This window comes from Carex rostrata, chromosome 1 (assembly GCF_964058835.1).
Source record: "Carex rostrata chromosome 1, lpCarRost1.2, whole genome shotgun sequence".
Classification (NCBI taxonomy): Eukaryota; Viridiplantae; Streptophyta; class Magnoliopsida; order Poales; family Cyperaceae; genus Carex; species Carex rostrata.
This window is the reverse complement of record NC_135918.1, coordinates 6,508,494-6,536,213: the sequence shown is the minus strand read 5'-3', so window position 1 is coordinate 6,536,213 and position 27,720 is coordinate 6,508,494. Positions and strand designations below refer to the sequence as shown.

At 34.7% G+C, this 27,720-nt stretch overlaps 2 protein-coding genes across 3 annotated transcripts; both read right to left on the bottom strand.

Annotated features, from left to right (window-relative positions):
* Positions 1 to 1,893: 1,893 nt before the first annotated feature.
* On the bottom strand, positions 1,894 to 6,397 carry LOC144554604 (receptor protein kinase WSS1-like). The gene is made up of 2 exons (XM_078302920.1): positions 3,917 to 6,397; positions 1,894 to 2,558 (listed from the first exon to the last, which is right to left on the bottom strand). Exons 1-2 carry the CDS (start codon positions 6,246 to 6,248, stop codon positions 2,113 to 2,115), a joined length of 2,778 nt encoding a protein of 925 aa, XP_078159046.1. The 5' UTR covers positions 6,249 to 6,397; the 3' UTR covers positions 1,894 to 2,112.
* A 7,802-nt stretch (positions 6,398 to 14,199) lies between these two features.
* Positions 14,200 to 27,720, bottom strand: LOC144554591 (phospholipid-transporting ATPase 2-like). 2 transcript variants are annotated; one of them, XM_078302904.1, is made up of 25 exons: positions 27,434 to 27,720; positions 26,865 to 27,054; positions 25,977 to 26,190; positions 24,877 to 24,993; positions 24,504 to 24,596; positions 24,219 to 24,393; positions 23,285 to 23,451; positions 22,513 to 22,617; positions 22,225 to 22,322; positions 21,790 to 21,932; positions 21,586 to 21,682; positions 21,030 to 21,139; positions 19,917 to 20,081; positions 18,859 to 19,013; positions 18,488 to 18,568; positions 18,107 to 18,227; positions 17,920 to 18,026; positions 17,424 to 17,555; positions 16,901 to 17,054; positions 16,687 to 16,804; positions 16,416 to 16,589; positions 15,777 to 15,828; positions 15,564 to 15,691; positions 15,306 to 15,456; positions 14,200 to 14,803 (listed from the first exon to the last, which is right to left on the bottom strand). In XM_078302904.1, exons 2-25 carry the CDS (start codon positions 26,984 to 26,986, stop codon positions 14,468 to 14,470), a joined length of 3,315 nt encoding a protein of 1,104 aa, XP_078159030.1. In that variant the 5' UTR covers positions 26,987 to 27,054; positions 27,434 to 27,720; the 3' UTR covers positions 14,200 to 14,467. The 2 variants fall into 2 exon arrangements, 1 of the variants encoding a protein (XP_078159030.1); XR_013511660.1 differs by lacking the exon at positions 16,687 to 16,804 and having other exon boundaries at positions 14,356 to 14,803.

Sequence of the window (27,720 nt, the reverse complement as noted above, 5' to 3'; positions counted from 1 at the left end):
CAAAAAAAAGTAGTTGTAGGCTTGTAGTATACATTGATCTTTATCTTTTATGATGTGCATTTAAGATTTCAATATTACTGTCAAAATTATATCATTTTCAGTAAAGAGTAATAATTTTCCGTGCCGGAAAATATTATCTAAATTTTGTCCAGTATATAGTTTATCCTTTTGTTTTGGAAAAGGGACATATGTCTGTACATTTGACAAGTAAACCTTGTACAGTATATTTTTTTTTTTTTTTTTTTTTTTTAAGTGAACCCTGTAGTATTGAATAAGAATATTTTAGTATCTCAACAATAGTTAGTACCTCTCTTTAATTAGCAGGCAAAAGAATATTTTAAGTAAAATTATTTAACCACGCTTCTTAATTTTATGTGCGTCGGTCACAGGTCATGTATTGATTCGATCTTTGCTATCCGAAAATACATTATCAATGTATTTTTTTTTTTTCGTTTTTGCTTTATCATCGTGAGTATTGTCCACAGGTTTAATTAATTGTGGGAATTTATTTTATTCTAAATAATTATTTTCAAGATTAAGAGTAAGCTAGCCGACAGAATTAGAAAATTTATAAATTAATTTTAATGTTTTTATTTTTTGAATATTTTTTTACCACTTGATTTTATGTTAAATTATTTTAAAATTTTAAAAACTTTGCATATAAATTCATCCTTCATGAAGTATATCAATTTTAACGGTTTGAATTTATTGTTTGAAATTAATTTAATAGATTTTGAAATTAAGCTCATCAAACTCCTTTATAAACTTAAGAACACCTACTTCTCTACATTACCTATTATTACAAATCATTACGGGATATGAGGAGTAGAAATAGGGTGTTTTTAAGAAGTTTTTATGTGAACTCAACTTTAAAACTTATCATATTGATTTTAAATGATGAATATGAATCATTGAAATTCATCTACATTACGAGTAATGTGTTTACATGAGAAAATTTTAAACTTTAGAATTAATTTAGTATAAAGTCAAGCTGTCAAAATTAGAAAATTTATAAATTAATTTTAACGCGTTCATCGTTTGAATGTTTTTTTACCACTTGACTCTATACAAAAGTAATTCAAAATTTTAAATTTTTCACTTGTAAACGCATCACTCGTAAGGTAAATGAATTTCAACTGTTTGAATTCGTCATTTGAAATCAATCTGATATGTTTTAGAGTTGAGTCCACAAAGTGGCTAAGTGAATTTAAGAACACCCAGTTCTACTCGGATATAAGACCCCTCAAAATCAAATTTAATTTTGGTCATCATCAAGTGTATGAACTAAGTTCATTATTTAATTTTTACGAATTGTAACTCAGTTACTTTTATCTCGTCTTCAACCAATAAATACCTTCATTGGATGAATTCTATGCGCCACGAACAGGAACTAAGTTCAGCATTGTGTTTGCATTGTTATGTTTTTGGCATCTGCTTATATGGGATAATACGTAACTTCAAGCTTAGGCTAAGATGGCCCGGTTTAATATAGTAGGCCGAGATACAGTCCTTAAAAATAGGCTGTTATTCGAACTAGGCCTAAAATAGAATGCTATTATTCTAGGCCAAATTTGACTTTATTCCAGCAGTTCTCCTATCAACAATAAAAGCTATTATTCTGGACCATCCAATGAAAAGCAGCAATTATCATGCAACCTTGTAATTTTTACTTTCTAAAAATGATACAATTCAAATAGGGGTGTCTTTAATCGCCTAATGCATAATCGCCTGCCCCTCCCCTCAATTCAGACAAACATCTATATTTGTGACTGATTTTGCTAAAGAAAACTTTTAATTTATATCGTCATAATTTAGTGAGAATTATCTATCTATGCATAAATTATGTATATGCAATAAACATAGCAAGGAGTCCCCAGCTAACCCATCAGCAAGTTTACTTGTGCAACTTCACTATAATAATTGAGGAAAAATTGAAAAAAATAAAAATAATTGGCAAAACACAAGTAATCCAGTATTAGAACCCTCTACCACGTAAACAGCCCTCTAGAACATAAATAATTACAAAGTTTAACAAGCAAGTGATCACCCTTACATCCCCACCCGAAGTTACTCCCACCAGAAACCACAAACCACAAACCACAAACACCCCGATCACCCAAACGTACTGAAATCCGAGGTAGATGTGTTCTCATTTGATTTCCACTTTTGCACCTTCTCGCTGAGTCCCATCTCCGACTCCATATCATCTTCATCCTCTTCCACGTAACTCGTGGGCTTCCACTGGTCCACCAGCGGGGCCAATCTGTTGACACAATGGCTCATGTCAGGGCGTTGGAAGGGCTCGCGGGCTGTGCAGTGCCGGGCCAGGTCAGCCATCTCGAAAAGAGCATCTCGAGACTCAGTCTTTGATAGGTCCAGTGAGGGGTCCACAGACTTCATGAAACGGTCCCGGTCAAGAAGGTTTCGCCGGAAGCATGTGACAAGATGGCTCTCGTCATCAGGGAGAGTATCATCAAGCACCTTGCGGCCAGTTATTAACTCCATTAAAATCACACCAAATGCATAGACATCTACCTTCGTGCTTATTTTCCCTGTAACTGTTTTTTTGCAACAATAAGAAACAAGGATCGTTTAAGATTTTCACCTATTGATTCATTTAGTAGTAATTAATTTTGGCTGCCAAACCATACCCCTCATGTACCTTTTCGGTCAAGCAGATCTCATACGAATACATTTTACTAAACTTTGCCTATCCGGTATAACTTCTGTAAATTATTTTTTGGTTTGCCACTTTACTTATTGTTTTCTTTTTCTTTATCTTTTTTGTATCATCATCAGGACCCATTCCTACAGGCTTCTATCAAACAAAGAAAGCAATAGGTCATCAAATCAGTGGGAACGTGATGATAACTCCAGCGAAGTTCCTAGATTTCATGATTTTACAACACTAGATAGAGCTAGAGGGGCTGACAATGACAGACTGTATTGATGCAATACAAATGGTCAGAGCTTACCCTTACTGGCAAGGATGGTTATTTTGGAAAGAATATGGTAACTTAATAAAAATATTTCCTTTCAGGGAGGCGGTAAACAGTACTGAAGTTGGGAAAATCAAATAACTCGTGTAAGAAAGTTATCTTTTCTGGTTTCAGAAAACCTATAGAAACCCGTGGCTATGAAGCCCCCTAAAGTGCAGTATAAAGTTTACAAATGCCCGTTTGGACTCGGCTTGCAAAGTTTTTATTTGTTTTTTTTTCCTTTTTTTCATAGTTTGAAGAAGTATGACTGAAATTTTTGGTGGCCTTTTACAAGTGATGGGAAAGCCAAATGTAACCAGAATCCTTGCTTTAAAGAAAAGGTTCCACACACACATGCTTCAAGATACTGAGCTGGTGGGAAGATAATTATTGAAGAGAGAAACTAAGCAATAGTCAATCAATAATTCATGGTTTACAGGTACAGGTCCACCCAGAAGTGCTACCAAACAAGTAGTGTCTAATTTGGAGGCGAATGTTAGAACCACTATTATATACAAGTTACCAAAAATAAAGTTCAAGACAAATTAGAAAATAATAAATACAAGGTCCTGCCGGGAACAATCCATACTAGTCGAATTCGGATCACCCCAGGTACCTGACTCAAGCAAATTGGAAACGGACGGGCCAGGATCGTTATTTTAACTTGGCACAAATCTTAAAGCACAAATAATACTAGCCCCCTGCGCCATCCCCGAATAGGCACAGTTTTGAGTTAATCTGGGCTGTCCGTTTCAATTTGCTTGAGTCAGGTTCCTGGGAGGATTCAGATTCATACTGGTCTCTAGCTATTAGAGCATCTAATTTGAGGACACTTTATTTGAGTTCTGCTTGCCATTTATATGCACACAAGCCAAATTAAACCAAAGCATTAACATCAATTAACTACAATGACATTGTTAATAGGGAGATACACTTACTTGCATACTCCGGAGCGAGATACCCAAAAGTCCCAGCAAGCCGTGTCATAACTGACTTCTCTCTATCGGCCGCGAGCTTAACCAACCCAAAATCAGAAACTTTGGCTCTCATCTCTCCATCCAATAAAATATTTGAAGGCTTCAGGTCCCGATGAATAAATGTCTCCTGTGCCAAGCTATGCAAATACTCGATTCCTCTAGCCACATCAAGTGCTATTGTCAGTCTTTGCATCCATGTCAATGTTTCATTCCCCCTATTATTCTGCCGGTCAAATATATGTTCACCTAGTGTACCACCAGGCATGTACTCGTACACCAGAAGTCTTTCAGAACTATTCTCACAATAGCCAAGCAGGGCTACTAGATTCCGGTGCCTAACCTTAGTTAGCACATCAATCTCAGCTTTAAACTCTTCTAAACCCTTCTTGCCCATTGGGTCGAATTCACTCCGTTTAACAGCTACCCACATGCCATTATGGTTTCCTTTGTATACTACACCAAACCCGCCACGCCCCAGTACGTTGGCCTCGCAGAAATTTTCTGTCGCTTTGCGGAGGGACTCGATTGACATGTGCATCCCCTGATCAAACATGTTGTGTCCATTCATGATCGGGCTGTTGCTACTCCCTTGACTATAAAGATCTTGAAGTCCACCATTGCTGCTTTTCACATTTGCACTGGTAGCAGTACTAGGCATTTGTATCTTAACCATGTCCGAGTCATTATGGATGCTACTATGCACTGGCCTGAATTTCTTCACATTCTTTTTTTTGCACCGGCAAGTGATCACAGCAGCTATAATTAATGCCGCTGATACTAGAACTGCAAATACTATTCCAATAATCAAACCCTTTGTTGACGATTTAGAATTAGACCCGTCAGCAGAAGAATTCCCATCTGAGCCTGATCCACCAGAGGACGGGCCAGAAGAACTCCCAGATGAACTGGGTCCAGAATCTGACTGCCCAAACCGGTTACCTGATAGCTTCAAAGTAACAGTTGATGCGAATTTAGGCACATCTCCTGTAAGGTTATTATTGCTCACATCCAAAACTTGAAGATTTGGTAAGCTGGTCAATCTATCAGGAATCGTACCAACCAAATTGTTATTACTCAATACCAGCTTTGTCAAAGAAGTGATGTTTGCGACATCAGGTGAGATCACACCCGTCAACTTCTGATTCGCAAAATTTAAAATTATTATATCTTTCCCATTGGTATCACAAGTGACCCCAAGCCATGTATCACCTCCACATGGGTCATTACCCATCCACGAATCCGCAAAGCTAGAAGGGTACCCAAAACCCGCAGCAACAGCCAGTAGCAGAGTTACCCGTGAATCACATGGGCCAGAAACTTTATTGCAGAAATTGTTACCTTTATCCACGTCAGCAACTACATTTGAGGAGAAAGAAGGCAAGGGTCCTTGAAGCTTGTTGTTAGATAGGGAAACGTTCTGTAAACTAGAGAGAGTGGTGATAGAAGTGGGTACCAACCCGGTAAGTTGGTTGTCTCGCACATTGAACGATTGAAGAGAGCTGAGGCTAGACAGATCGGGTATTGGACCCGTGAATGCATTTGATTGAAGCCAGACTAGGGTCAGCTGTGGCATGGAAGCAATCACATCTATACTGCCGGTCAATTTAGCAACTGATTGCTGGTTATTGAGCTGAAGAGTCTGGATTGATGACCCGTTAAGTGATGCGGGTAGTTCGCCTGTCAAGTTGTTATAGGAAAGCCGCAAGTTTTGCAAAGTTGGCAGGGTGGTAAGGATCTCTGGAAACGTCCCTGAGATTGATGCATTCGAGGCTGAGAAGGAGGTAAGAGCGGACGGGGCAGGGTCGAGAGTTCCCGGTAGAGTCCACGGTTCAAATGGGTTGTCATCAATTGACAGAGACTCCAAACTCGTCATGCCCGACATGAAATCAGTCGGAACAGATGTGAAAGAATTGGAATCAAGAGTTAGCCTCTGGAGAGATCCAAGAGAGGACAGAGAAGGAAGGGCACCAGAGATGGAATTAGACTGGAGCTGGAGGGATTTGAGAGAGGAGAGGGTGGAGATGGAGGTGGAGAGCGTCCCGGAGACAGATAGCCTGGCAAGGTTGATGTCGGAAACTCGGTTGGAGGAGTCGCAACGGACACCAGACCAGCTGCTGCACGGGTCGGAGTTTGCCTTCCAGGAAGGAGGAAGGTTGGTGAGGGATTTGGCGAGGTCCCACATTGCTTGTGAATCATCGGATTTGGAGAGGGAGAGAGGGAGGAGGGTAAGGAGGAGGGTGGTGAGGGTGAAGAGGGGTAAATGGAAAGGAAATTTGGTACCTTTCTTGCCCATTGTAGTGTTGGGGGTGGTCGGAGGAGGAGGGGTGAAAGGGAAGAGAAGGGAGGGCAGGAGAAGCGGCTCTGCCTCTGGCGTCTGAGAGCGGCCCCTACCGTCCCTGAAATCTGGGTTGGCAAAAGCGTGTTGGGGGTATTATTGCTTGGACTTGGAGTTGGACGGGGTGGTTGTTCTTCCACAAACCACAAGGTTTGGTTTGTTTTAGACCTTTTTGGGTGTGGTAAAATACCAAGTTTTGTTGATTTATCATAACTAAAAAGATATTTATAAAATAATAATGATTATATCATTTTTCTACAATGCTGGTTCATATTTTTTATATGAAACGGATAGTTAGTACAGAGATAAAAATACCTAAAAAGTTACATAAATCCATTTGATATGCGTTTTTAAAAAACTTAGTTTTTCTTAATAGTTAATATTGAGCATATGTAGATAATTTTCAAAACTTAATGTTTTAAATTAAATTATATTTTGTATATACTTTTATTTTTATGGGTGATAGAGAAAATATAAGCTAAAATGTATTCAAACATTTCAAAGTTTGTAAAATTATGTCATGATCATTGTTAAAATGTCGATTCTTTATTTACTACAATTTAGATTAGATGCATGTCTTTTTCAATATTACATAATAAATATTTTATCTGTATAGATAATCAGTTTTTAATCTAGTGGTAAAAGTATATGGCTCTCAAAAAAATGAGTAGGCTAAAACTCTACCTTTCATTTATAAAAAAAAAAAAAAAAACAGAGAGAGAAAGAGATTTTATCTATACAAGTTATTTTTTATGATTGTATAATAAAAATCTCAGTACGTTAAATGAGATAGGGGTGACATGCACTGGCGCTGCATAAGTGTCGGACACTTCACACTTCCGATTCGTCAGTGGAGTACTCAGTACATAGTGATCCGGGAGTAAAGTTAGTCCATCACCCTCTATAGTCTATATCAACCCTAGACCAGTTTTAGTTTGGTGATTTATTTATTCCATGCATGCCTTTTAAAGTAAGGGGGCCGTTGTATGTCCTGCTGAGATGAGAAATCTTTTCTCCTTCCCATATTGTCCCCAGAAGAGGAAGCAAAATTAAACACACCTTTTAAATATTCTCATAGAATTAATTACTATGACCCTATATGTTATTCCAATAGAAAATTAAACATATCTTAATTTTTTCACTAACAATAATAAGAGAACAAGGTAAAACATCAAGCGTAGAATAATTTTGACAGATATCATCGAAGTTAATATAAATATATGTTTGTCATTATAAAAAAAAAAATCTTAATTTCACCAATCAGACCATTGATTTTACTTTTGTTTCTTTTCTCCAATGCAATTAGAATTTCATTGTATCAAGGTCACTAGGGACAAGAATCAGTATTTATTCTAATTTAAAGATAAGAGACTTGTATTCTATCTATCTTTAAAAAAATAATTAGTTGATAATGCAAAAATCTCTATCTCAGAGATAAAGGGTTGGTCTTCATTTTTCTAAAAAGGAATAACTGGGGACAAGTATGGGTGATGAATAAGAAAGGTGATTGGGTGAGTTGAGCTGTTTGTTGGCGGGATGTGCATGTTGATTGTTGAGTTGGGAGAAAAAGAGAGGAGGGATGGAGTACAGATAGCCAGGCGGGAATGATGGACGTAGGATGCTAAAGCCTACAGGCTACAGCAGAGGAATAGATAGAGATAGAGACGGCCGCATCATGCATGGCTGGAGGCTGGAGCGTTTAATTTGCGTATTTATTGCACAATGTTTTATTAATAGAAATTATTAAAAAAAAACATATATGAAATTAGATGACATGTGGAGAAATTTTGATTGTATAGAAAGAACTGAATCATGATTCATGACTCATTGGTTCGGTTCTTTAGTTAGCTGAATTTTATGTAACAATGGTTCAAATTGTGTATGAAATTAAATAATTAGAAGCTGAATTTGTAGTTGTATGATGTAGTGTGGTAACTAAAGAAATTGAATCATTATTTTTCTTTTTAAATTGCTAAAAAAATCAAATTAATTATCTATTTCTCTATATTATTGTAAGTAATTTCTATAAATGAAAATAATATGTATTTATTACGGGTATCACATGTTATGACAAGTTGACAACTGGGAATTTATGTAACCGTTCAGACAGCCCACCGTATATGGAGTGCGTATCCTCTGAGATATCTCATATTTTGCGTGACCGACGTGTCCGGTACCTATTTGGGGGTGACGAAGGATGCAGTATTATTTGAGCTTTGAGATTCGCGCAGAACGTATTGTAACGGTTGAGATTTTCCAAAACGCAAAATATGAGATATCTCAGAGGATGCGAAATACCATATATGGTGCGATGGATTATGTGAGCCATCTGTCTGAATTAGTAAAATCAGTGGGTAACAGGATCCTAATATCAGTGACTCGCTACATATTTCCGAAGTCAATAGCCGCTTCAGGAAAAGAAATTTTTTGTTTGGGTTGGCTCAATTGGTTCAAGTATTTAGAGCATCTACATTCCTAAAACTCAAAAGAATTTTTAAATAACTATTAACTATTTTTAGAAATTATAGTCTTTAAAGTTTTTAACTCTCACATTCCTGAAACTCATTTTAGAGTTTCTATTAAGCCATATCAGCAACAAATTAAAAAGGAGAAACAATTTGAGCTAATCATTTCACCAACATAGAGTTTATAAACAGTTTCTTAATAAGAAACTTTCCTGCATAGTTTCTAAATAATAAACTCTCCCATATCTCTGAAACTGGATTAGAAACTGCCACGTCATATTAGAAACTCTAATAGTTTCAGGGATGTAAATGCTCTTAGGCAACGAATATCATGGAAATTAACAAAATGATATTATGAGGCTGTTTGGCAGTTTGGCAGTTTGGCTTGTTTTTTAAGGCTATTTTAGTGTCATTTTTCCATTATTGTATTTGATGATTTTTTTTCTATTTTCGCTCAACGGAAATCACTTTATTTCGAAAATACATTTTTTTTTTCAAATATAAAACATTTTATTGATGTTCTTGAATTCTAATAGGCATTGAAAACTGTACTAAATCAAACATAATAATAACACGTTAGCGTGAATGATATTTTTTTATGTTACATTATATGGAATTCTAATATTTCATACAATAATCTATAGTGTGAAGCAATAAAATTTAGGTTTCTAGAAAAATTGCGAAAATATATAGAAACAATAAAATTATTATTGGAAAGTATATGATGTTATCTACTTTCTTGTTAATAACTTTTTTCTTTTGTTTTAGTATTTTGTTTACCAGTTTGTTACTATACGACTTCTTTGTATAGAACTGGTTGGTTCATAAATACGGGAAAAAAGTAAATAAAAAAAGGTCATAATTGAATATTGTCATTTTAATTTTGAAATCCTATAATTTTAATTGGGATAACGGGAGATTATTCTATATTTCTATGGAATATCAGCATTTCGAAAAATATATAATTACAGTGTTTGATTTAGTATATTTTGTAATGATTATCGGAATTTAAGAAAATTAATGATATTTTTTTGTAAAAAAAGTTCAAAAGAAATTATTTATGTCAAGCATGGAATAAAAATATCTATTGTTACTATATTTATTTTTTTATTATTTTTGTCAAACACAGTAATATAATAATAACATCTATAACTAGGGCTGGCAAAAAAAATTGTAGTTCTTGATTCGATTCGAAATTTTTTGTATTAAATTACAGTCAAACTGTGAAAACTAGTTTTTGTGATTTTTTTTTTCCTTTTTGTGGGCCATCGGGAGCAACCGGGCCCACCAGCTCGGAGCCTACCAGTACCAGGTCTCATAAAACCGAGTTGTGGAGATCAAATGTGGTGCTAGCTTGTATAGCAAACAGTGTCGCTAATGTCAATCTGTCAGTCTCCGACTCAGGCAAGTAATATACTAATATCAACTCCTATTTTTTTGATACAACCAATTTTTTTTTAATAATCTGATATATTAAATTTTCATAAAAATAAAAAGATTTTGAGTTTTATAAAGTATTTCTGCGTGGAGATCCTGCGTTTGTGTCTGACTATTTGCACAAATTTCAATTTTTATTTGGTTTTCTTAACTAGTTATTTCTATGATATAAATAAGTTTATGACATCTTATTAAGAAATAAAATTAACCTAGGCATCTACTTTGATAAATTCCATTCTAATTTTAGATTCTACGTGGCAATTTCATTTACAATTTCAAGAATATATTATAATTTCATAAATAAAAAGATTTCTCTTAATGAAATTGCTTGCAAAACGTCATGTTGACAAAAATATTAATTATTATTCGCTTCTCCATCTCAAAAATTAATTTCTTAGATGTATGTATTTTTTTTTAATTTCTAAATGCTAAAAATAATCAAAATTAATCATATGAGCGCAGTACATTTGAAATTAACTTTCAAATTAATTTCAATCATAATTTCATGAGTGCAATATTTTTCAAATTAATTTTAAATTAATTTCAGTCTAATTACTTGTGTACTTCTCTCAATCTTCTCTTGATAGTTGATAGTGTATAGTGAAATGGTCTCATTAGATATATGGCCCGAAATTTTTATTAATACCATTGTCAAAAAAAAAAAAAAAAAAAAACCACCAGAGCCTCCAATTCAATATGTGGTTCCATTATTAGAGAGCCGCATATTAGATTTGAGCCCCTCCAAAAACTCAAAAATACATTGTAATACACTGATATTTAGATTTTTGAAGGGTTAACAATTTCAATGGTGTTTTAGTTTATTTATTTTTCTTTGAAATGGTATTAATAAAAATTTCGGACATATGGCGCAGAAAAGCAAGTGTGGTGATTAGGACATAATACTCGAAGTTTACTTTCTCTACTGACTACTGAGAAGCAAATTTTGGTTTGGTAAGCTGCTGCTGCTGCAGCACATGGAACGATGCTAGTCTAAGTCAAATTGCTCTAAGCATACTACGTGCCCGGTCCTACGGGATTGTTTTCTTTTTCAAAAAGAGAAACAGAAGCATAGGTGCCAGAATAAAAAAAAATTGGATGTTTAGCAGTTATCATGTTTAACCCTTAAATTAAATTTTTTTTCTAGAATTGAAAGGCCCAAACCCGGACAACATAGACAATGCTATTAATTGCACTGGCACTGCAATAGTTAAGGATCATTAAAAAGAACGCGGGCAAAGAAGTCAATTACAGAGACTAAAAAAATGTGAGTAGTCCAAGTCAAATAATTTAACTTAACAAGAAAATGATAAACATAAACAATTAATGTAGAAGAATTCGGTGCCATATTTTTTCTGTGATGATAAGTTCAATTTAATATTCGTTTTATTAATATTTTATAGAGTAGGCTTCAAATTTGTCATGTTTTCAAATCTTATCTAAATTTAAATAGTCAAATCGAACTGCTTAAAATAATCTTCATATTTTATATTAAAATATGTTTAAAAATCAAATTCTATATATTTTTCTAAATTCTTACTATTTTTTAGATAATAAATCTTCAAGCTTAGATATTATTCCTTCAAATTTACCATATTTTTCTTTTTAATTTTTTTTTTTCATATTTAACTTATATATTTTAAAAAATTATATATTTTTCCCACTTCATTCGCATTAACTACATTTTAACCTTCGTTGTAAATAATATAGCTCTAACACCCTCCCCCCCTTCCTCCAGTCCGTGTTCCCTTAGGTACCGGAGGTACAATTTAAAAGAAAGAACGATCTAGATTAATTCCATTCAGAACCAACTCAATCCAATCCCTATTATGACTGTAGGAGATCTGCTTTGACATTTGTGCCAAACTATAAAAACGGTATGAATTTTCCACTGGCAACCTCATATACCTATAGTGATACAGATTTCTTTTTCCTCTTCCCATTCTCTCTCCTTTTCTCCTTCTTCTCCGTCTCTCTCGTCTAGGAGTGTACACTGGTGACTGATCTAATTGATCGAATTTCCTTAAAATTTTCAACCCAATCCAAAACAATTGGGTTATAATAACTATTGTAATCTCTAAACAATCATCATGACTTAAAAAACTAATCCAATCCATGCCTTTTTGGCGGTTGGAGTTTGCAATTTTTTTTTTAAAAGAATCAAATATATATTAAAACATAACTATTTACTTTAATAATCTATAGAAAAAATAAACAAATAAATTGCACTCCAGTAACAAATAAACGAGTGCCTAATATAATCGTGATTATGTCTCTAATGTTAGATTTGAAAATTCAATTTTTTTTTTAAATATTGTTAAAATTATCAAACTTTCCTCAATAAATTTTATTGACATCTCTATAGCTCTGTGTAGTCAAGTCTACAATCCGAAATGGTCCACAAAGTGTCTATAACTTTGACGCATCTTATTTTAGGCTACATGATGAGGTCCATAGGACCATAGCCGAATGTACAATATTGTGTGAATGCATTCATATTCCAAACTTTCTTTCCTCATTTATTATAGGTTAGGTGTACTTTTTGATATTTAAAGAAAAAAATGAGATATACACATTACACAAACAATGGGAAAAAGTTCCGCCACATAATTAGACAGCGTCATCTCCATTGTCCTCTTGTTTAAATTGAAGCCATATCCCATATGCCATGCATTGGATTAGTGGGTTTCAACACCCTGCATGTTCATAAAATAATGATTTTTTTATCAAGCAAATATTTTTAGAATATTTTTTCTGGTACCTTCTAGTGGCCGTATTTGCAGCAAGAAGATCCGATGCCACATAAAACAGGATATTCCTCCCCGGTTGTGCTAGTTTTTAGCATTCCATCCATTCTATGCTACCGATTTAAGTTTTTTGTTTTTGTCTTCTGTTATGATTAATAAACCAGGACCATTGATCGAGGCAAATCACATCTTCTCCATTAACTGAAAAAGAAATCTTTTACAATTAATGAATCCGGACCGTTCTTTTTAACTTGTCACGAATCTCAAAGCCCAAAAATATTATCGCGTTAGCCCGAATTTCAAACCAATTGAGATTAAATCTCAAACTGTAAAGTGAGAAGGATCCTCTATAGTGGATGAAAGCTGCTTCAAAAGCTAGCTAGAATCAGCCTAGAAATCAGGTTCATGCCTGCACTGATGACTTGATTTGACGGTAAAACAATCTTAAAAAATAAAAATAAAAAGATTATTTTTACAAAAATTTGAACTGCAGTTTAGTTGTATTTAAATGTTAAAGGTGGGTTGAGAATCAATATATAATTATATAGTCTATTGGCTAAAATAATAATCTTTTAGAAAAGTTATAGATTTGAAATTCAGTTAATTTTTTTTGTAATTATTTACAGAAATTGACTCTTATTTTTATTTTTTTTAAAAAGTAAAGTTTTGAATCTGCACCACAGTTGGACCAACATAGCCGTGTTGCAAAAGCATGGCTGCTTGTTGGTACGAGGTCAGTCAGAGTTAGGTATAGCTAAAAGCCGATTACCAAAGGAGGGTAGTCTTATCATCAATCCCATAATTAGAGTCCGATGAATTACTATTTACTAACCAAGATCCCGAAGGACTTACTTTTTCAGAAAGCAGCATTTAAAATTATAAAATGAAGAGGCATTGATAATATGACTGATAAATCATGAAGCGGATAAACAGCGTAGTAATATTAGGTAAATTACACCTTGTCATATGACAAGGTGTAATTAAGCATGATAAAATGACTGATAAATCATCACATTTGTATCATTCATAAAATTTACTTTCTTTTTTTTTACAAATACCAAACTACAATTAACATATCTCTGTAACTAGTTTGTTTTAACAAGATCTCAATTCCCGTTTATCAAAGTAAGCTATTACTTAAATCCGCTAAAAACCATTAAATTGCCTCTTAATCACCATTTATTAAAACTCGTAGAAATTAGATGGTTTAATCCAGTTCAAGTCAGGAACTATGTTCTGCACTCAACTTGGGATCAGCATAGCTTTTACATAATACTTCCATTCTTTTTGTTTCACAATTAGTCAGAATGATAATATGCTGTTATTAGTTTCATTATACTCCACAATTTAGGACATCATTAGTAATTGGTTCCATTATACCCCACAAATTATGGAAATGAACCAACTAAAGATAAATGATAGCCTGGCCCCTATAACTCATTTCCTTTTCCTATATTCTCAGCTAAAAATACAGAATAATACATTAGTTCAATTTCTATCCCTATACTTGCATAATATCATAAATCAAAATTTAATTATCTTTGATATTCCTGGGATGAGATGACGACAGCCTGGACTGTGCAGAATGGAAAATATCAAAAGCTGAAGGTAAGCTGGATCTCCTAGTAGCACTCGGCGAATCAGATAGTAGCGGCTCATACACTGGATTCCGTGTTTTGGGTGAGTTTATGACCAATTGTGTGGCATCCTTTTCCATTGGCCTAAGTTGAGACTCAAGGTTTGCCAAGGAATATATGGGCCCGCGTGACCTTTCAGCCTTTTGCAAGATGTTTATTGCACTAGGGTGGTATGTGTATCTGAAATACTTCAGGGCTAGAATTGGACCCATCCCAACCCCAGTAATTAGCTGAAATTAGAAAGAAAAAAATTGTTAAAAAAACGATAATAAAATGACGACGATGAGAGCAAGGATGATAAATATTCCAAGGTTATAAAATAGCTGAGTTGTCCCACCTCAAAATATCATCTTGGAAAAATAAGATAATGAAATTTCAATGGTTATAAAACAGTTGAGGGCACACTTTCAAACCTGAAAATATTATCTAAATAAATATGAAGTATCTTATATATAATCCTAAGACGGTGAAAGACATCAAATCATTAAAATTTCTCTTCCTGAATTACCCAAATCACTCTCTTTTTTCTTGAATTACGCAGACAGGACAGAAGGGTTAATAGGGGGTATACAAGCATATTCATACCCCTTTTAGAATTGTACAGATCTTTTACCATTTGGGTTTCAAGCATGCTATAAAACTTTTGCTGCAGGTACAATAGTAACAGAAAAAGCAAACTGGGAAGTTATTCAAGGAAAAAAAAGGAATGAAACATGTAAATAGAATACTTACAAGCATAGTGATCCAGTAAGCTGGATCTCTGCTGAGACGAAACATGATGGTGTACATGCCAGCTGATGGTACACTACTAATTATAAAATTAATTGCATAGAAGGCCAAGAAGTTTCCCCATATTGCAAGAACTTGCACGAATGTGAAAGAACTGTAAAAGAAAAAAAGAACACAGAAATAAAACGGAGCTGAAACTTGTGCACGAAATAGGCAAATATGAATTTTGACAGAGCCAATGTGCCAAAATGGTTAACTTACTTCATCTCCAGAGTAACAACAAAAGCTTGTAGCCAAATAGCGCCTGAGAGAGCAACCATAGAAAGCTCTTCCATTTCGCTTTTCTCATTAGCATATGCATGAATTGTTATTAAAAAAACTACCAGTGCCTGCAACTCAACCAACATCACAATTTGCATGTCATAAGAGTAAAAAAGGGCTACTTATGTGAAAAGAAAAAATTGTGATACTCACATGATACAATGATCGGCCAAACCATCCAGCAAAGGTGCTCGGGTTTAGGAGCCTAAAATGAGAATGATCTTTACTTACTAATTGAACTTATAGAATAAACAAAGACTTAATAAATAATAGGAAATGATCCTGTTCTGACACTTATTATTTTTACTTGACTTTGACATTATCAGGTGTCTAAAACTTCAGTTTTGAAGGTGCTCAAACCAGTTACTACAAGTTGGTTGCAATTCTAATGAGGCAAATTAATCCAGAATTTCAGGGAAACAATGCTCCATATATTTTTTAGAACTTAGCTGCCAACTTAATTAGGAGAACCCTCTTTAATAATCCCATGTAGTGCACAACCTGGATCAGACATCTAATTCTTTTCTAATCAAGGATGACAAATGGGAGCTAGGAAAGATGATTCTAGGGAAGAGAATAAAGCACAACTAAAGATAAATTATAAAAAAAAAAAAAAAAATCTAGGATTGACTTCACATAAATGGATGAACCGGGTTAATTTATATGCTTGATGCACTTGTGGCTTTCTTATGCATTTGATCTATGACCCAAATAACTATTCACCACAATGTCTTCTCTAATCTGACATTTTTATACATTCCAAAAGTTAGAATGTTTATGTTTAATCTTTACCTTCCTGCTTGACAATAAATAAGAATCTGAGGGTTTTGAATCACTGTCTTTTCAGAAAGATCCTTGTCAAGCACGCTTGTCAAGACAGGTATGCTGGTGTAGAACACATTATAAGCCATCAGGCTTACAGAGTTGAATAAGCTAGTCCCAGCAATCCCCGAAAGAAAAGAAAAGCTGCCAAAAAGAATATGATCAGACTCGATAGCATGGATTATGTATAAAGATAAAAGGATTAAATGATTTGCAAAAGAACAAAAAATATATATCTTACAGAATCTGAATAAAGCAAATCAAAAGAGACTTGTAGAAGGAATATTGTGAGAGAAATGCTGTCCGGTTATATGAGTATCGACCGTGAACAAGTATCAACCTCTTCAAAAATCTGAACTCTACAAACCCCAAAGAATGAATGTGTCAAAATTTTAGGACTTCTGCACAAATTATATGAGACATGCCTGATGCAGTGTTAAAGATAGATAACATACTTCCAATGCTATAGTCAGCAGCTCTTGCAGCTTGAAGCCCTTCTCTGCCACTAATTCCTACACCTATATCGGCCTGTTGTATCATTCTCACATCATTTCCACCATCACCAATTGCTAGAGTTCGGTAATCACATGATTTTAGGAGTTGCACTAGCTGCAATAAATACATGATACTTCAATAGCCAAACAAACTGACTTCTTTTTCTGCAGTAGAGATGCACTAGCTATGCTAATACCCTTCTTTAAATTAGTTTGTTGCACTATGTTCTTTATACTAAACAGCTACAATTATTGCTGGTCACCAAATTAAAACATCAAGAATGAAAATACAGTTGGTGATAGTTCAAAAAAGAAAATACCAGTATTTATAATACCCTTCTTTAAATTAGTTGCACTATGTGCTTTATAATAACGGTTACAATTATTACGGTCACCAAATTAAAACATCAAGAATGAAAAGTTGGTGGCATTTTAAAAAAGAAAATAACAGTCAGATGACAACTAACAAGTGCGTGAGAATTACCTGTGCTTTCTGGGAAGGAGTTAACCGGCAGCAGATTGCTGTGCGAGATACAACAGCCAACTCAGTGAAGGCTTCTTTGTAGTGCGTGAGAATAATCTCAAGGGCCCACCCATCCACAACAAAAGCTAAATCCTGTAATCATGATACAAAAATAAATGCCATGACTGAGCTTCATCACTTCCCCCAACTTGAAGTATTATCATTCTGGTAATTGAACGTATTTGCTTCACGCAGTGGCGTATTTATTAATAGAGAATGGGGGTCAATTGACCCCCATTTATTTTCAATTTTTAGAAATTATACATGATTTGCTAAATAATTTAGGGTAAAATGCTATGGATATTGTATAATTGACCCCCATACTCCGCATGAAAAATTTATATGATTGACCCCCATTCACGTTTGACCCCCATAGCTTTAAAGTCTAGCTCCGCCCCTGGCTTCACATAAATTCTTTCCCATGATAAATGTGTGTGCTTCTTGGTACAAAACTCACCTTAGGTTCTGATGATGTGATCTTCATTGTTAGTAGGACTCTCTCTAAGCTTCTCCCTACTTCATCCTCAGTATTTCCATTTATATGCAAAAGCTGGCCCTTCGGCTCTGGAATGAAACATCAGGAAATTAAGACAATAAGCATAATTTAAGTAACTACCCCAACACCAATTTTTACTTAAAAGCACCTGAAGAGATGAAATTGCATAGTAGTGCGATTTGAATGGCAGTGCTTTGCTTATCACCAGTTAACATCCAAAAGTTTATTCCAGAGCGCCTAAGTGTTTCAATTGTCTCGGGCACGCCACTCTACTCAAAAAATAAAGTAAAAAGAAAAGTTCAACACAAAAAAGGACAAGTACAAATGCCACACAAGAATCCTGAAATTTATTTACAGATAAAAAGTTAAACACTTATACATGCCAAAATAGCTATCCAAATTCCCTTCCAAAAAGCTCTAAGCTCTAGTGCATTATAATTTCTACCTGCGTTGAGGCTTGGCAATCCTTACAAATTCAAAACTAAAACCAAATATTATGTGATTGCGAGGACAAAATCTTTATAAGTACCTGAAGACGATCCTCTATTGCAGTGATACCAAGAATTTCAAGGTCACGCTCCAACCTCTGACAGACGTCAGCAACTTTCCACTACATTATAAACAGGAGACCATAAGCAAACAACGTAATGTTGGTCTGACTTCCCAAAAAATGAAACATCAAAGGTACCCTAAAAAATGTCTAAGTTTCTCCAATTACTATTATAATTCAGCAACAATATTGCAGCAAGTCAAATAAAGCAATTTAAGAAAAGACTAGGTGAAAAATTGACCTTCTTTTTTTTCTTAGGGAACTATATCTGTATTACATTTCATGTTTATTAGAACATCCCGCATAACACAATTTCAGAGAGAGGTAGACTATCTTAACTCATGCATTACCTCTCGATCAATTAATGAGCTGCTTGCTTCTTTAAACAACTTTGACCATTTCAAATATTCATCTTCTCTCAATTCGCGCCATCCCAAACAGAGTGTTCGCAATCCTAATTGTGCGTACTGTTCTACCGCATCAACATAAACTCTGATTTGTTGACCTGAAGTTGAAAGATCAGATGAGAAAACATTTTACAAAGCAACAATTTTGTTTAAAGTTTCCAAGCTGCAACAAATTACAATCAAATGTCTTCATTAAATCATCAGAAAAAATCCAATTATTATGAAATATTAAGGTGGATAGATATTCATTGCCAGAAATGTCACAGGTACTGTATCATTCCTCATTCAGTGTCTATTAGGCACTAATTTAAATTTAGCATTCCTTCTTTCTTTGTTTCTTTTTTCTGGGGTAAAGAGGCAAAATTTCATTGCCCATAGAAGACCTTAAAGTACCCGTGCCCATAAAAATTGAAAGTCATCACATCTGTCAATAACAGACGTAAGAAATATTGTAAAGTAATGCCATTTTATTTAAATGCCCGTGTTTTTCAGTTTCCACAACTAGCAAATTTATCCCTATACTATACTTGACCAAATTAGATTGACAGTCGCCACACTCATTGTTGAAACTGACACGATGGAAAACTAAAAATAGCATACTCTAGATCATAAAATAGGTCATATATTAAATTCTCTGCAATTTAAGATTGTTTGGCAACCAATAGAATGCAATGTAATAAGGACAATTACATAATTGAATTGCTACATTTCAGGAGAATGATTTCATACCAGATTTGGAACATTCAACTGAAGTCCGTCTAAATTATGAAAAATACATGTTAATTTCTTTTTTATATCAACAAGTTCTGACCAAGGGGTCATGGTTCTAAAGATAATAAAGTCCATCTAAATTATGGAAAAACATGTTAATTCCTTTTTTATATCAACAAGTTCTGGCCAAGGTGGATCATGGTTGAAGATAGATATCATTAAACCAATACCTTGAAGATGACCTTACAGGTTATATGATTGACAAAAGTGGACTTATAGTGCCATTTTACCTCGATAAGAGCACGGGAAAATAGTCTCATCGGCGCCTTTGGTTAAGAGAAGAATTCCGCCAGTTTGGCAGTCCTTTACCACAACTGACATTCTTTTTCGATCAGAAGTGAACTCTAGTATGTCAAGTATCTCATACAGCATGCGTTGACCATTGAAATTTATTCCTGTGAAGAAGAGGGGTTGACACACGAAAGAAAAAGATAGGGAAGTCACGAACACCTTGAGTAAGACCATAACCAAAAGGCTAAACAGTGGTTTCTACCAAAATCATGTGCCTAGTTTGATTACAACTACAACCACCAATTTAAATCACGCTGATAGGAAAAAAAAAAGCCATAGAATCACAGTAAAAACAAAGAAATGTTTGACCACAAACCATACAAAAATAAAAAAAGCTAAGTAGTTTAATTAAAAAAACTGTTTATAAAAATAAAATACAATGAAAGATATATAAAAAAATAACTAAAACCAACAAGTATAACCTTCCCTTTTTGGCACTTCAGGCTTAAAAGTTTCCATAAGGCTCATAAACTTTACAATGCATACCACATTGGTCCTGGATGGAGACCAATGCCTGAGTCCACATCATCATTTTGACATAGATAACATGCCTCTGGCCAATACTTCTTCACATTAGCAATGCTTAAAAGTTTCAGAAAGTCCCATTTTGGTAGACTCTAATCTGACTACTTTATTATTCCCATTCCGGTCCTAAACTTGTTTTTTTTTTCAGTTCAAATTCAAATTTACAGACCAAACTGGGAATCATCTAGAAGTACAACGACCATAAATAACTCAAAATCTAGAGTTTAGATAGCAGAATGTTCATAAATCTTTTACAAACATCCATGCCATCATGGAAGAGAAGTGTTTCCAATGAATTGCTGAAGGCACAATTCCCTTATTGCAAATGCAATGCCCGCTAGTATTGATGTGTCCACTTTTTTTATAGAAGATATTGGTGAGGCCAATTGGCACAAATTTGAGAGCTCAGGGACAAGATGGGAACTTCAAAAACTTAAAAAACCAAATCTCAGCAAAGGGTGGCAGCACCAAGCAAAATCTGTGCAGTTTACTACATAAATGATAACTTCTTAAGAGGAATTACCTACCAACGATGCTACCCTTTTTGCTGACCAGTACCATATGCAAGCAGGCAGCAGCGTTAACAAGAGCATCTTCATCTTGCGACTGTGACTTGTATGTAATACCTCCAGTTTTGCTAGAATCCAAATAAAGAAAGGAATTGATTATTAATAGTGACAGTCGTCCAATTAAGATGATCAGAATTAAAGTTAAATATGAATAGGGGCTTAGCACCCAGGGAGCAGAAAATAACTGTGCCCACCAACATCACAGCATGCAAGCTACGCTAGCATTACTGAGTACTAACTGGTACATACATGGCCTCCATTAATTTGTGCCACATGTTTCTCTGCAATAACAATGCTATGGCTAAACTAAGCTTCGCAAAATAACCCCAAAGCACAGAAGACACAAAACAATGAAAAAAATTAACAAACAACGTGCAGACTGGTATTAGTCTGGTACACAACAGGAACTGCACAAATATATTGAGTTCATGATCTGATAAATCCAACTAGTAAAACTATCAGATTTCAACAATTGTTACATTTATACAAGAAAAATGATACATCAAGTATTTACCTTTCAACAGGAACAACAGTGTTGCAGAGCGTCATAATTAAGAGTAATCTGATGACAGGACTCTCATTGCTAGTGACAGCATTTAGCAGTTGGGTATCTGATTTGCAAAAGAAGAAGAAGGGAGCAGACAGATGCCCACACATACACAAAGTCAGATCATAAGTTCAAGCCAAATACAGAGTGTATGGAAAGGAAGAGCACAACCTTTCAAAGCATCACCACTCTCATTCCCGTAAAAAATTCCATTGATGCAGCATCTCCTAAAGATCATTTTATTCTCAGTCAGTGTCCCTGTTTTGTCAGTTAAGATGTATTCAACTTGCCCCAAGTCTTCACTTATTGCTGTGCTGCAAAACCAAATACAAAATAAAATTCAATACATTAAAGCATGTCTTGCAAATTGGTGCCGAGTATACCAGACTGTGAATACAAGTGGCATCGATTTTCTACTTTGTTGTACAGCGCTCAAACCATGCATATTGGGTTTTGCACATCAGGTAGTGATTTTGGAAACATTTCAACCACAATTATGAGATTAAGTTCACAAAGCAAGCTCACATACTATATAGGAAGTGTGCAACTGCCTAATAGACAATATCAAAACCTAACAAAACTGTGATAATAAATACAACAGTTTACTTAGCAGCATGAGAAGGAGTATTAGTTTCTTGGTCAAACATTTCTTCATCCCAGTCAATGAACTTTGCATATAAGCTTTTCACAAAGTCAAGTGAAACCTATAAAAAAAGATATTTGTTCAGATAACAGTTCATATTGGCACCAAAGGCAAAGAGAAAGGGCAAGAAATCCTTCTAAAAACCCTGGGATTATAGGTTAGTATGCTCATTTATTCCTTTCCAAATCATTTTTTTGATAAAATATTCCTTTTTAAAATTAAGGTTTAAATCACTAACAGGAAGTACATACCTTTATAGAAATAGGGATCATTATGGAGCATAATAACTCAAATCGTAATGGTATTATCATGAACTCATACCATGGGTCTTCATCAGCATATGCAATATACCATTGCTACACAAAACAATAGTAACAGTTATGAGACAAAATTATATATAAGTCGGCAGTAAATCACATACACCAAACATTCATGTGCAATGTGCGACATATATCTAAGGGTTAATAACTTAATATCCCTTGACAATGAGCATTTAGACTACCTTGACAATATATTTTCAAATCAAGCAAGAAAAATTGAAAAAAATTGAAAAAAAAAAAAAATTACACCAACGAATTGATTGTGTATCAAATTTCATGCAACTTGAGTGTTATTTGATATTCCGCCAGCAAACATTAAATATAGGTCGCTACAAGTTTTAAGTCGGTTTATGAACAGTAAAATTTGCATCAAATCCATCAAATTTCATGTGCATCATATAAATATAGTACAGATCACATTTCAAAATTCGGATTTCGAAATTATAAATTACTTTTTTTACCATTTGTCAGATTGTCAAGTTAATGCATTATCAACATATCCCAACCCTATGGCCAGCATCAGCATCATATATGACCAGGATCTTCCAATTTATCTTTCTCATTTCTTTCATGTGTTTCACAGGAGGTGAGAAAAACTTGGGGCTTACATTTCATTTATTTTTTGTGTTGTTTGTTTGACATTAGAAGAATGATGGAACTTAGCATGCTACATTACTCAGCTGAAATAATAAAATGACATTACCTTCCGAGATTCAGTATCCTTCCAAATATTGCCAGCAAATCCTAGAACAACAACAACGGATATTTGAAACAAGAAAATCGCACCCGTCAATTTGTCGATAATTGCATCTACAGCTGTTAGTTTGGGCTCTGGTATGCCCCTACTCATTCCCAACTTGGTTTCATTGCCTGAAGAAGATTTTTACAATTTCCTCAATTTCTGTTTCAATACGTGAAAAGAGAACAAGTGCAACTCATATTTTGAGAGGTTTTACAAATTTCAGAAAACAATTTATCAGAATTTGCAAATAAAACAATATTTCTCCTAATTGTGACAAAAAAAATTCTTATGAGTTGTATGCAGATAACACACAAACTATCAATATCGAAGTTATAAATGACGACAGAAATGACTAAGGTGCATGCTTGAAAATTGACCTTAAAATTAGTATGTCAAATTTTATTTCAGTGTAGTGTTGTAAGATTGATACGAACAAATGCAGAACTGGTAATGTTCAAGAATTGGGTGCTAGTTCCCAATATGAGGTATGTTGTTTTTGCCAACCATTGGAAAAATATTTGCATAATCTCAAACAGAGAGCAATAAATAACAACAACACAAACAAAAGCTATAGTAACAAAGCTAAATTTTGACTAACTTATTTTTTCCTAAAAAACAATAATAACAACAATATTTGTGATCAAACAGATTATAGACCCAGATTATCTGTTTTGGAACCCTTTACCACATGACAATATATACTTGTTAAAAACACATTCGTTAGAACATTTTTCCACAACCAAACTATCTGCCAGCAACTATGACTCTTAACCATCTCCTAAACATTTACAGCATAGGGTGCTCTTTGAACAAAACATGAGATACCAATGATTGTGAAGTAACTTCCTGCACACGAAAAGCACGAATACAGGTTTTACAATGTAAAGTAACTAACCAGTATAAACAGCCACACCACAAGCCCATTCAGTATTTCTCAAGTAGCAGGATTGTAGGAGAGTGTTGTTTATGCTCAACGGACATGTATCATTGTCAATGAAGGGAGGGAAAAGCCGCATATTTGCATCAAATCTTCTGATATCTTTATCCGGATTTGGGCACTCAATAACCCCCTTTAGCATTTCATAAGAAGTTAGGAACTAAAATAAAGAAAGACCTAAATGAAATTTACAAAAAAACACCCAAAAGATAAAAATGGTAGCAATGTTGTTCATTTAACTACCTTGATCTTGCAAAGTTGCTCAGAGTCAAGGCCAGCACAAGTCGGTGGAACTACGCTTGTCTTGAGATCTGTTTCTCCATCTAAGGCAGTTGTCTAAAAAGACAAAAAATAAAAACAAATATAAGACTTCTCTTTTTCTTCTTTGATTGTATTTTTTTTTCTGCAATGCAGTTGCAAAAACCTTACACCAGAACTGGAGAATCTAGCTTGGCAAGAAAAGTATAATGCCAACCAATAACAGATAAACTTTGTTTTTAAAACTATATATTGCTTTCACCAGTATGCTGAACCAAGTTATGATAATTGAAAAGTGATACGATTGTCATAAACATAAGAAAAAAATAATCCTAAAAGTCAATTGAAATTGTTATACCTCAACATTGCACATGCCTTGTGGATCCGAAGTCCCAATCACGACAAGATCACAAGGGACCTCTTCATTTTCTCTAAGCCATACTATATTACCAACACGTATATCTTGGGCTTGAATCTGAATAAAAAGCACAAGCAATTCATGTCAAACTCAAAAATTTAGAACATACAGCTCGATTTGACATCATAAATTGACAGGAAGCTGCATCAACGCAAGGTTGGGAATTCTGACTAAAACTACTTCCAGATACAAAGAGGTAGGAGTCCAGAATGCAGGATTTCTTTAAGTTCGATCCCATCTCACCCATGCCGTAATTTACCTCCTTAGTTTTAACAAGCTAACGTGTTTTCTGTTCGATATATTGCTTATCACCTAATTGTGCTGACATGTCAAGAATTAGGATGATAAATGAGTGATTGTACCCAGACTAAGACAAACAATCAAATTTCATATTTTGATCTCTGATGTGGTCACAGGGTCTACCACCTCTGCACATTTCATCTCTCATTTTTGCCACATTGTCAGCAACTAAAAAATGGACAAGTATAGTCCAAATATTAAGGCCCACACTGAAGAATTCTTCAAGTTCAGATGCCACATTCAGCATGCAAAAGTTCAGGGGCGCTGCTGAGCTTTCCTCTAGAACCAACCATCTAATTGTTTTTAAAAAGTGAACTACTCAACAATTTCTATTATGCAACAGAAATCATAATGCAAATGCAAAATAAAACAGTCATAACACAATCTTCTCAGGGAAAAACTGTTTTAACTTTCATTCTCACAACCAAGGCAATGCTATAGTTGAAGGACAACCGTGGTTAAGATACCCCTAATAGTAAAGCTTACCAACAATTTCTGAAAAAGTCATGAACATTTGCAACAACAACTGGATTTGCTCCAGCTAGCTAATAACAACAACAACAACGACGACGACAATGACAACAACAGCCAAGCAGTCCCAAACAAGTTGGGGTAGGCTAGCGATTGGGTTCATTTCCATATTATTTGCTCCAGCTAGCTAATAATATAGGGAAATGTGTGCACAATTCCCTGTCGCATATCATATAGGAAGGTTAGAAGTTTGAAAAGAAAAAACATACATTTCTTCGAACACCATTTTTCACCACCCAAACATCCTTGCAATTGGCCTGTCGGTCGGAGACATAGCGGTTGTAGTCATCCCATGCCTCCTTTGTGGCTGATACAGCAAATATGAAGATAAGTGGACCCCACGTGCTGGCCGGGTTCACTGGTGTAATGAGAGACCACAGTTGCAGGCAAGCAATCAGCAGGAAATATTGATTCATGAACCGTCTATAATTTTAAAATACAAGTAAAAATATAAGGTTAGCCCCAATGCTTTTGAATTATTGTTGCAATGTAGGCACTCTATAGGTTAGATTTTACTGTTTGTTTAGCTTTTATATTACCAAGTTTTAGATAGCCTCTTTACATTAAATATGGCAGTTGTAAGTATCAGTTCGATCATCTTTTCTACAACAAAATGTCAGAAAATACAATAGTAAAAGTTGTGCTTTGGTGCTACATGATTTTAGGGCACTAATGAATACTTCTTAACAGTGTAAGTAGAAATAAGGGCAGATGTAAATCTACAAAAAAAATGGCTAGCAAAATACAATTGTAAATATTTGGAGCCATGAAATATCCCACTATAAGTTCTTTGATGAACACTCTCTTATATATTTAACATAAAAAAAGAGAGCAAAGTTAAAGCCAAATTTAGCTAAAATAATCCAGCTATTTTATCAGAGTCTTTTTCGCACTAGCTTTCCATGTCTACAGCTTGTGACCATATCTTACTAAAAGTTTAGTACCTTAATAAGATTAAATTGAAATAAGCTAATCAAATTCCATTTTCTGCTCCTTTTGTTTGCTTAGTTTTGCACCAAAAGTATAAGGTGGCAGTCTTCTGTAAATTAGATTAATGCATTTTAATTGACTTGTAAAATTAAGAAAGAAAGACAAACCCAAATTGCTCCCATAGATTCTTAGGAAGGAAATTCAGTAAGGTATATTTGGTGTTAGAAATCCGGTTATCACGATACACATCCTGATATGAATCATCATTTATGTACACAAAGCGCTTCATGTTTACAGAATCCAATCATATATACATCAGGCCTCTCAGAATTGAACAATCAGGAACTCCGGGAAGATCTGTCAACACCAATGTAATAATAAAGTTAGATCAATTTCACCAAGAAATGCAAGGCTTCCGATACAGAAAGTCCACCCATTAGTCTTTCTCTTTTCGTCCCTTATTTTTTTCCTTTTCTAATCTTTTCCCAACTGAAAAATCACCGCCATTTAACCCTTTAACCATATAGCTCAATTGAGTTTGTTATCTGGTGGCACGCCAGTGAAAAGAATTGATAAACATAAATTAGATCCATAATTGGATAGAGCTCATTAAGCTGGTCAAACACTCTATATGGCATTTCGTCAAACACTTTGCACACCCAACAGGTTAAACACAATGGAGTGCCATAACAATTACCAATAGAAACAAAGCAACACAATAGGATATGAAACTAACCTCGTCTCCTCGTTCTTTCGTTCTCTCTTCTTACTGCGCACAGGCTACGAAAAGAGGGTAAATACGCTTCGATCTGCGGCACTTGTCTGTTTAAACGAAGATGAATGTGGGTTTCGATGCGAAGCGATGCGGCTGGTTGCTTGGAGAGGAAGGGAAGGCGGAGGAGGGGGACTCAGCGAGAGAAGGTCACGGTCTGACGAAGGAGCGGAGACGTGGGCTGGTGCCTGGTGCGGATCGGATCACTTCCTGATTCCAATGACAAGTAATCGGATTCATTTTGGAATTTT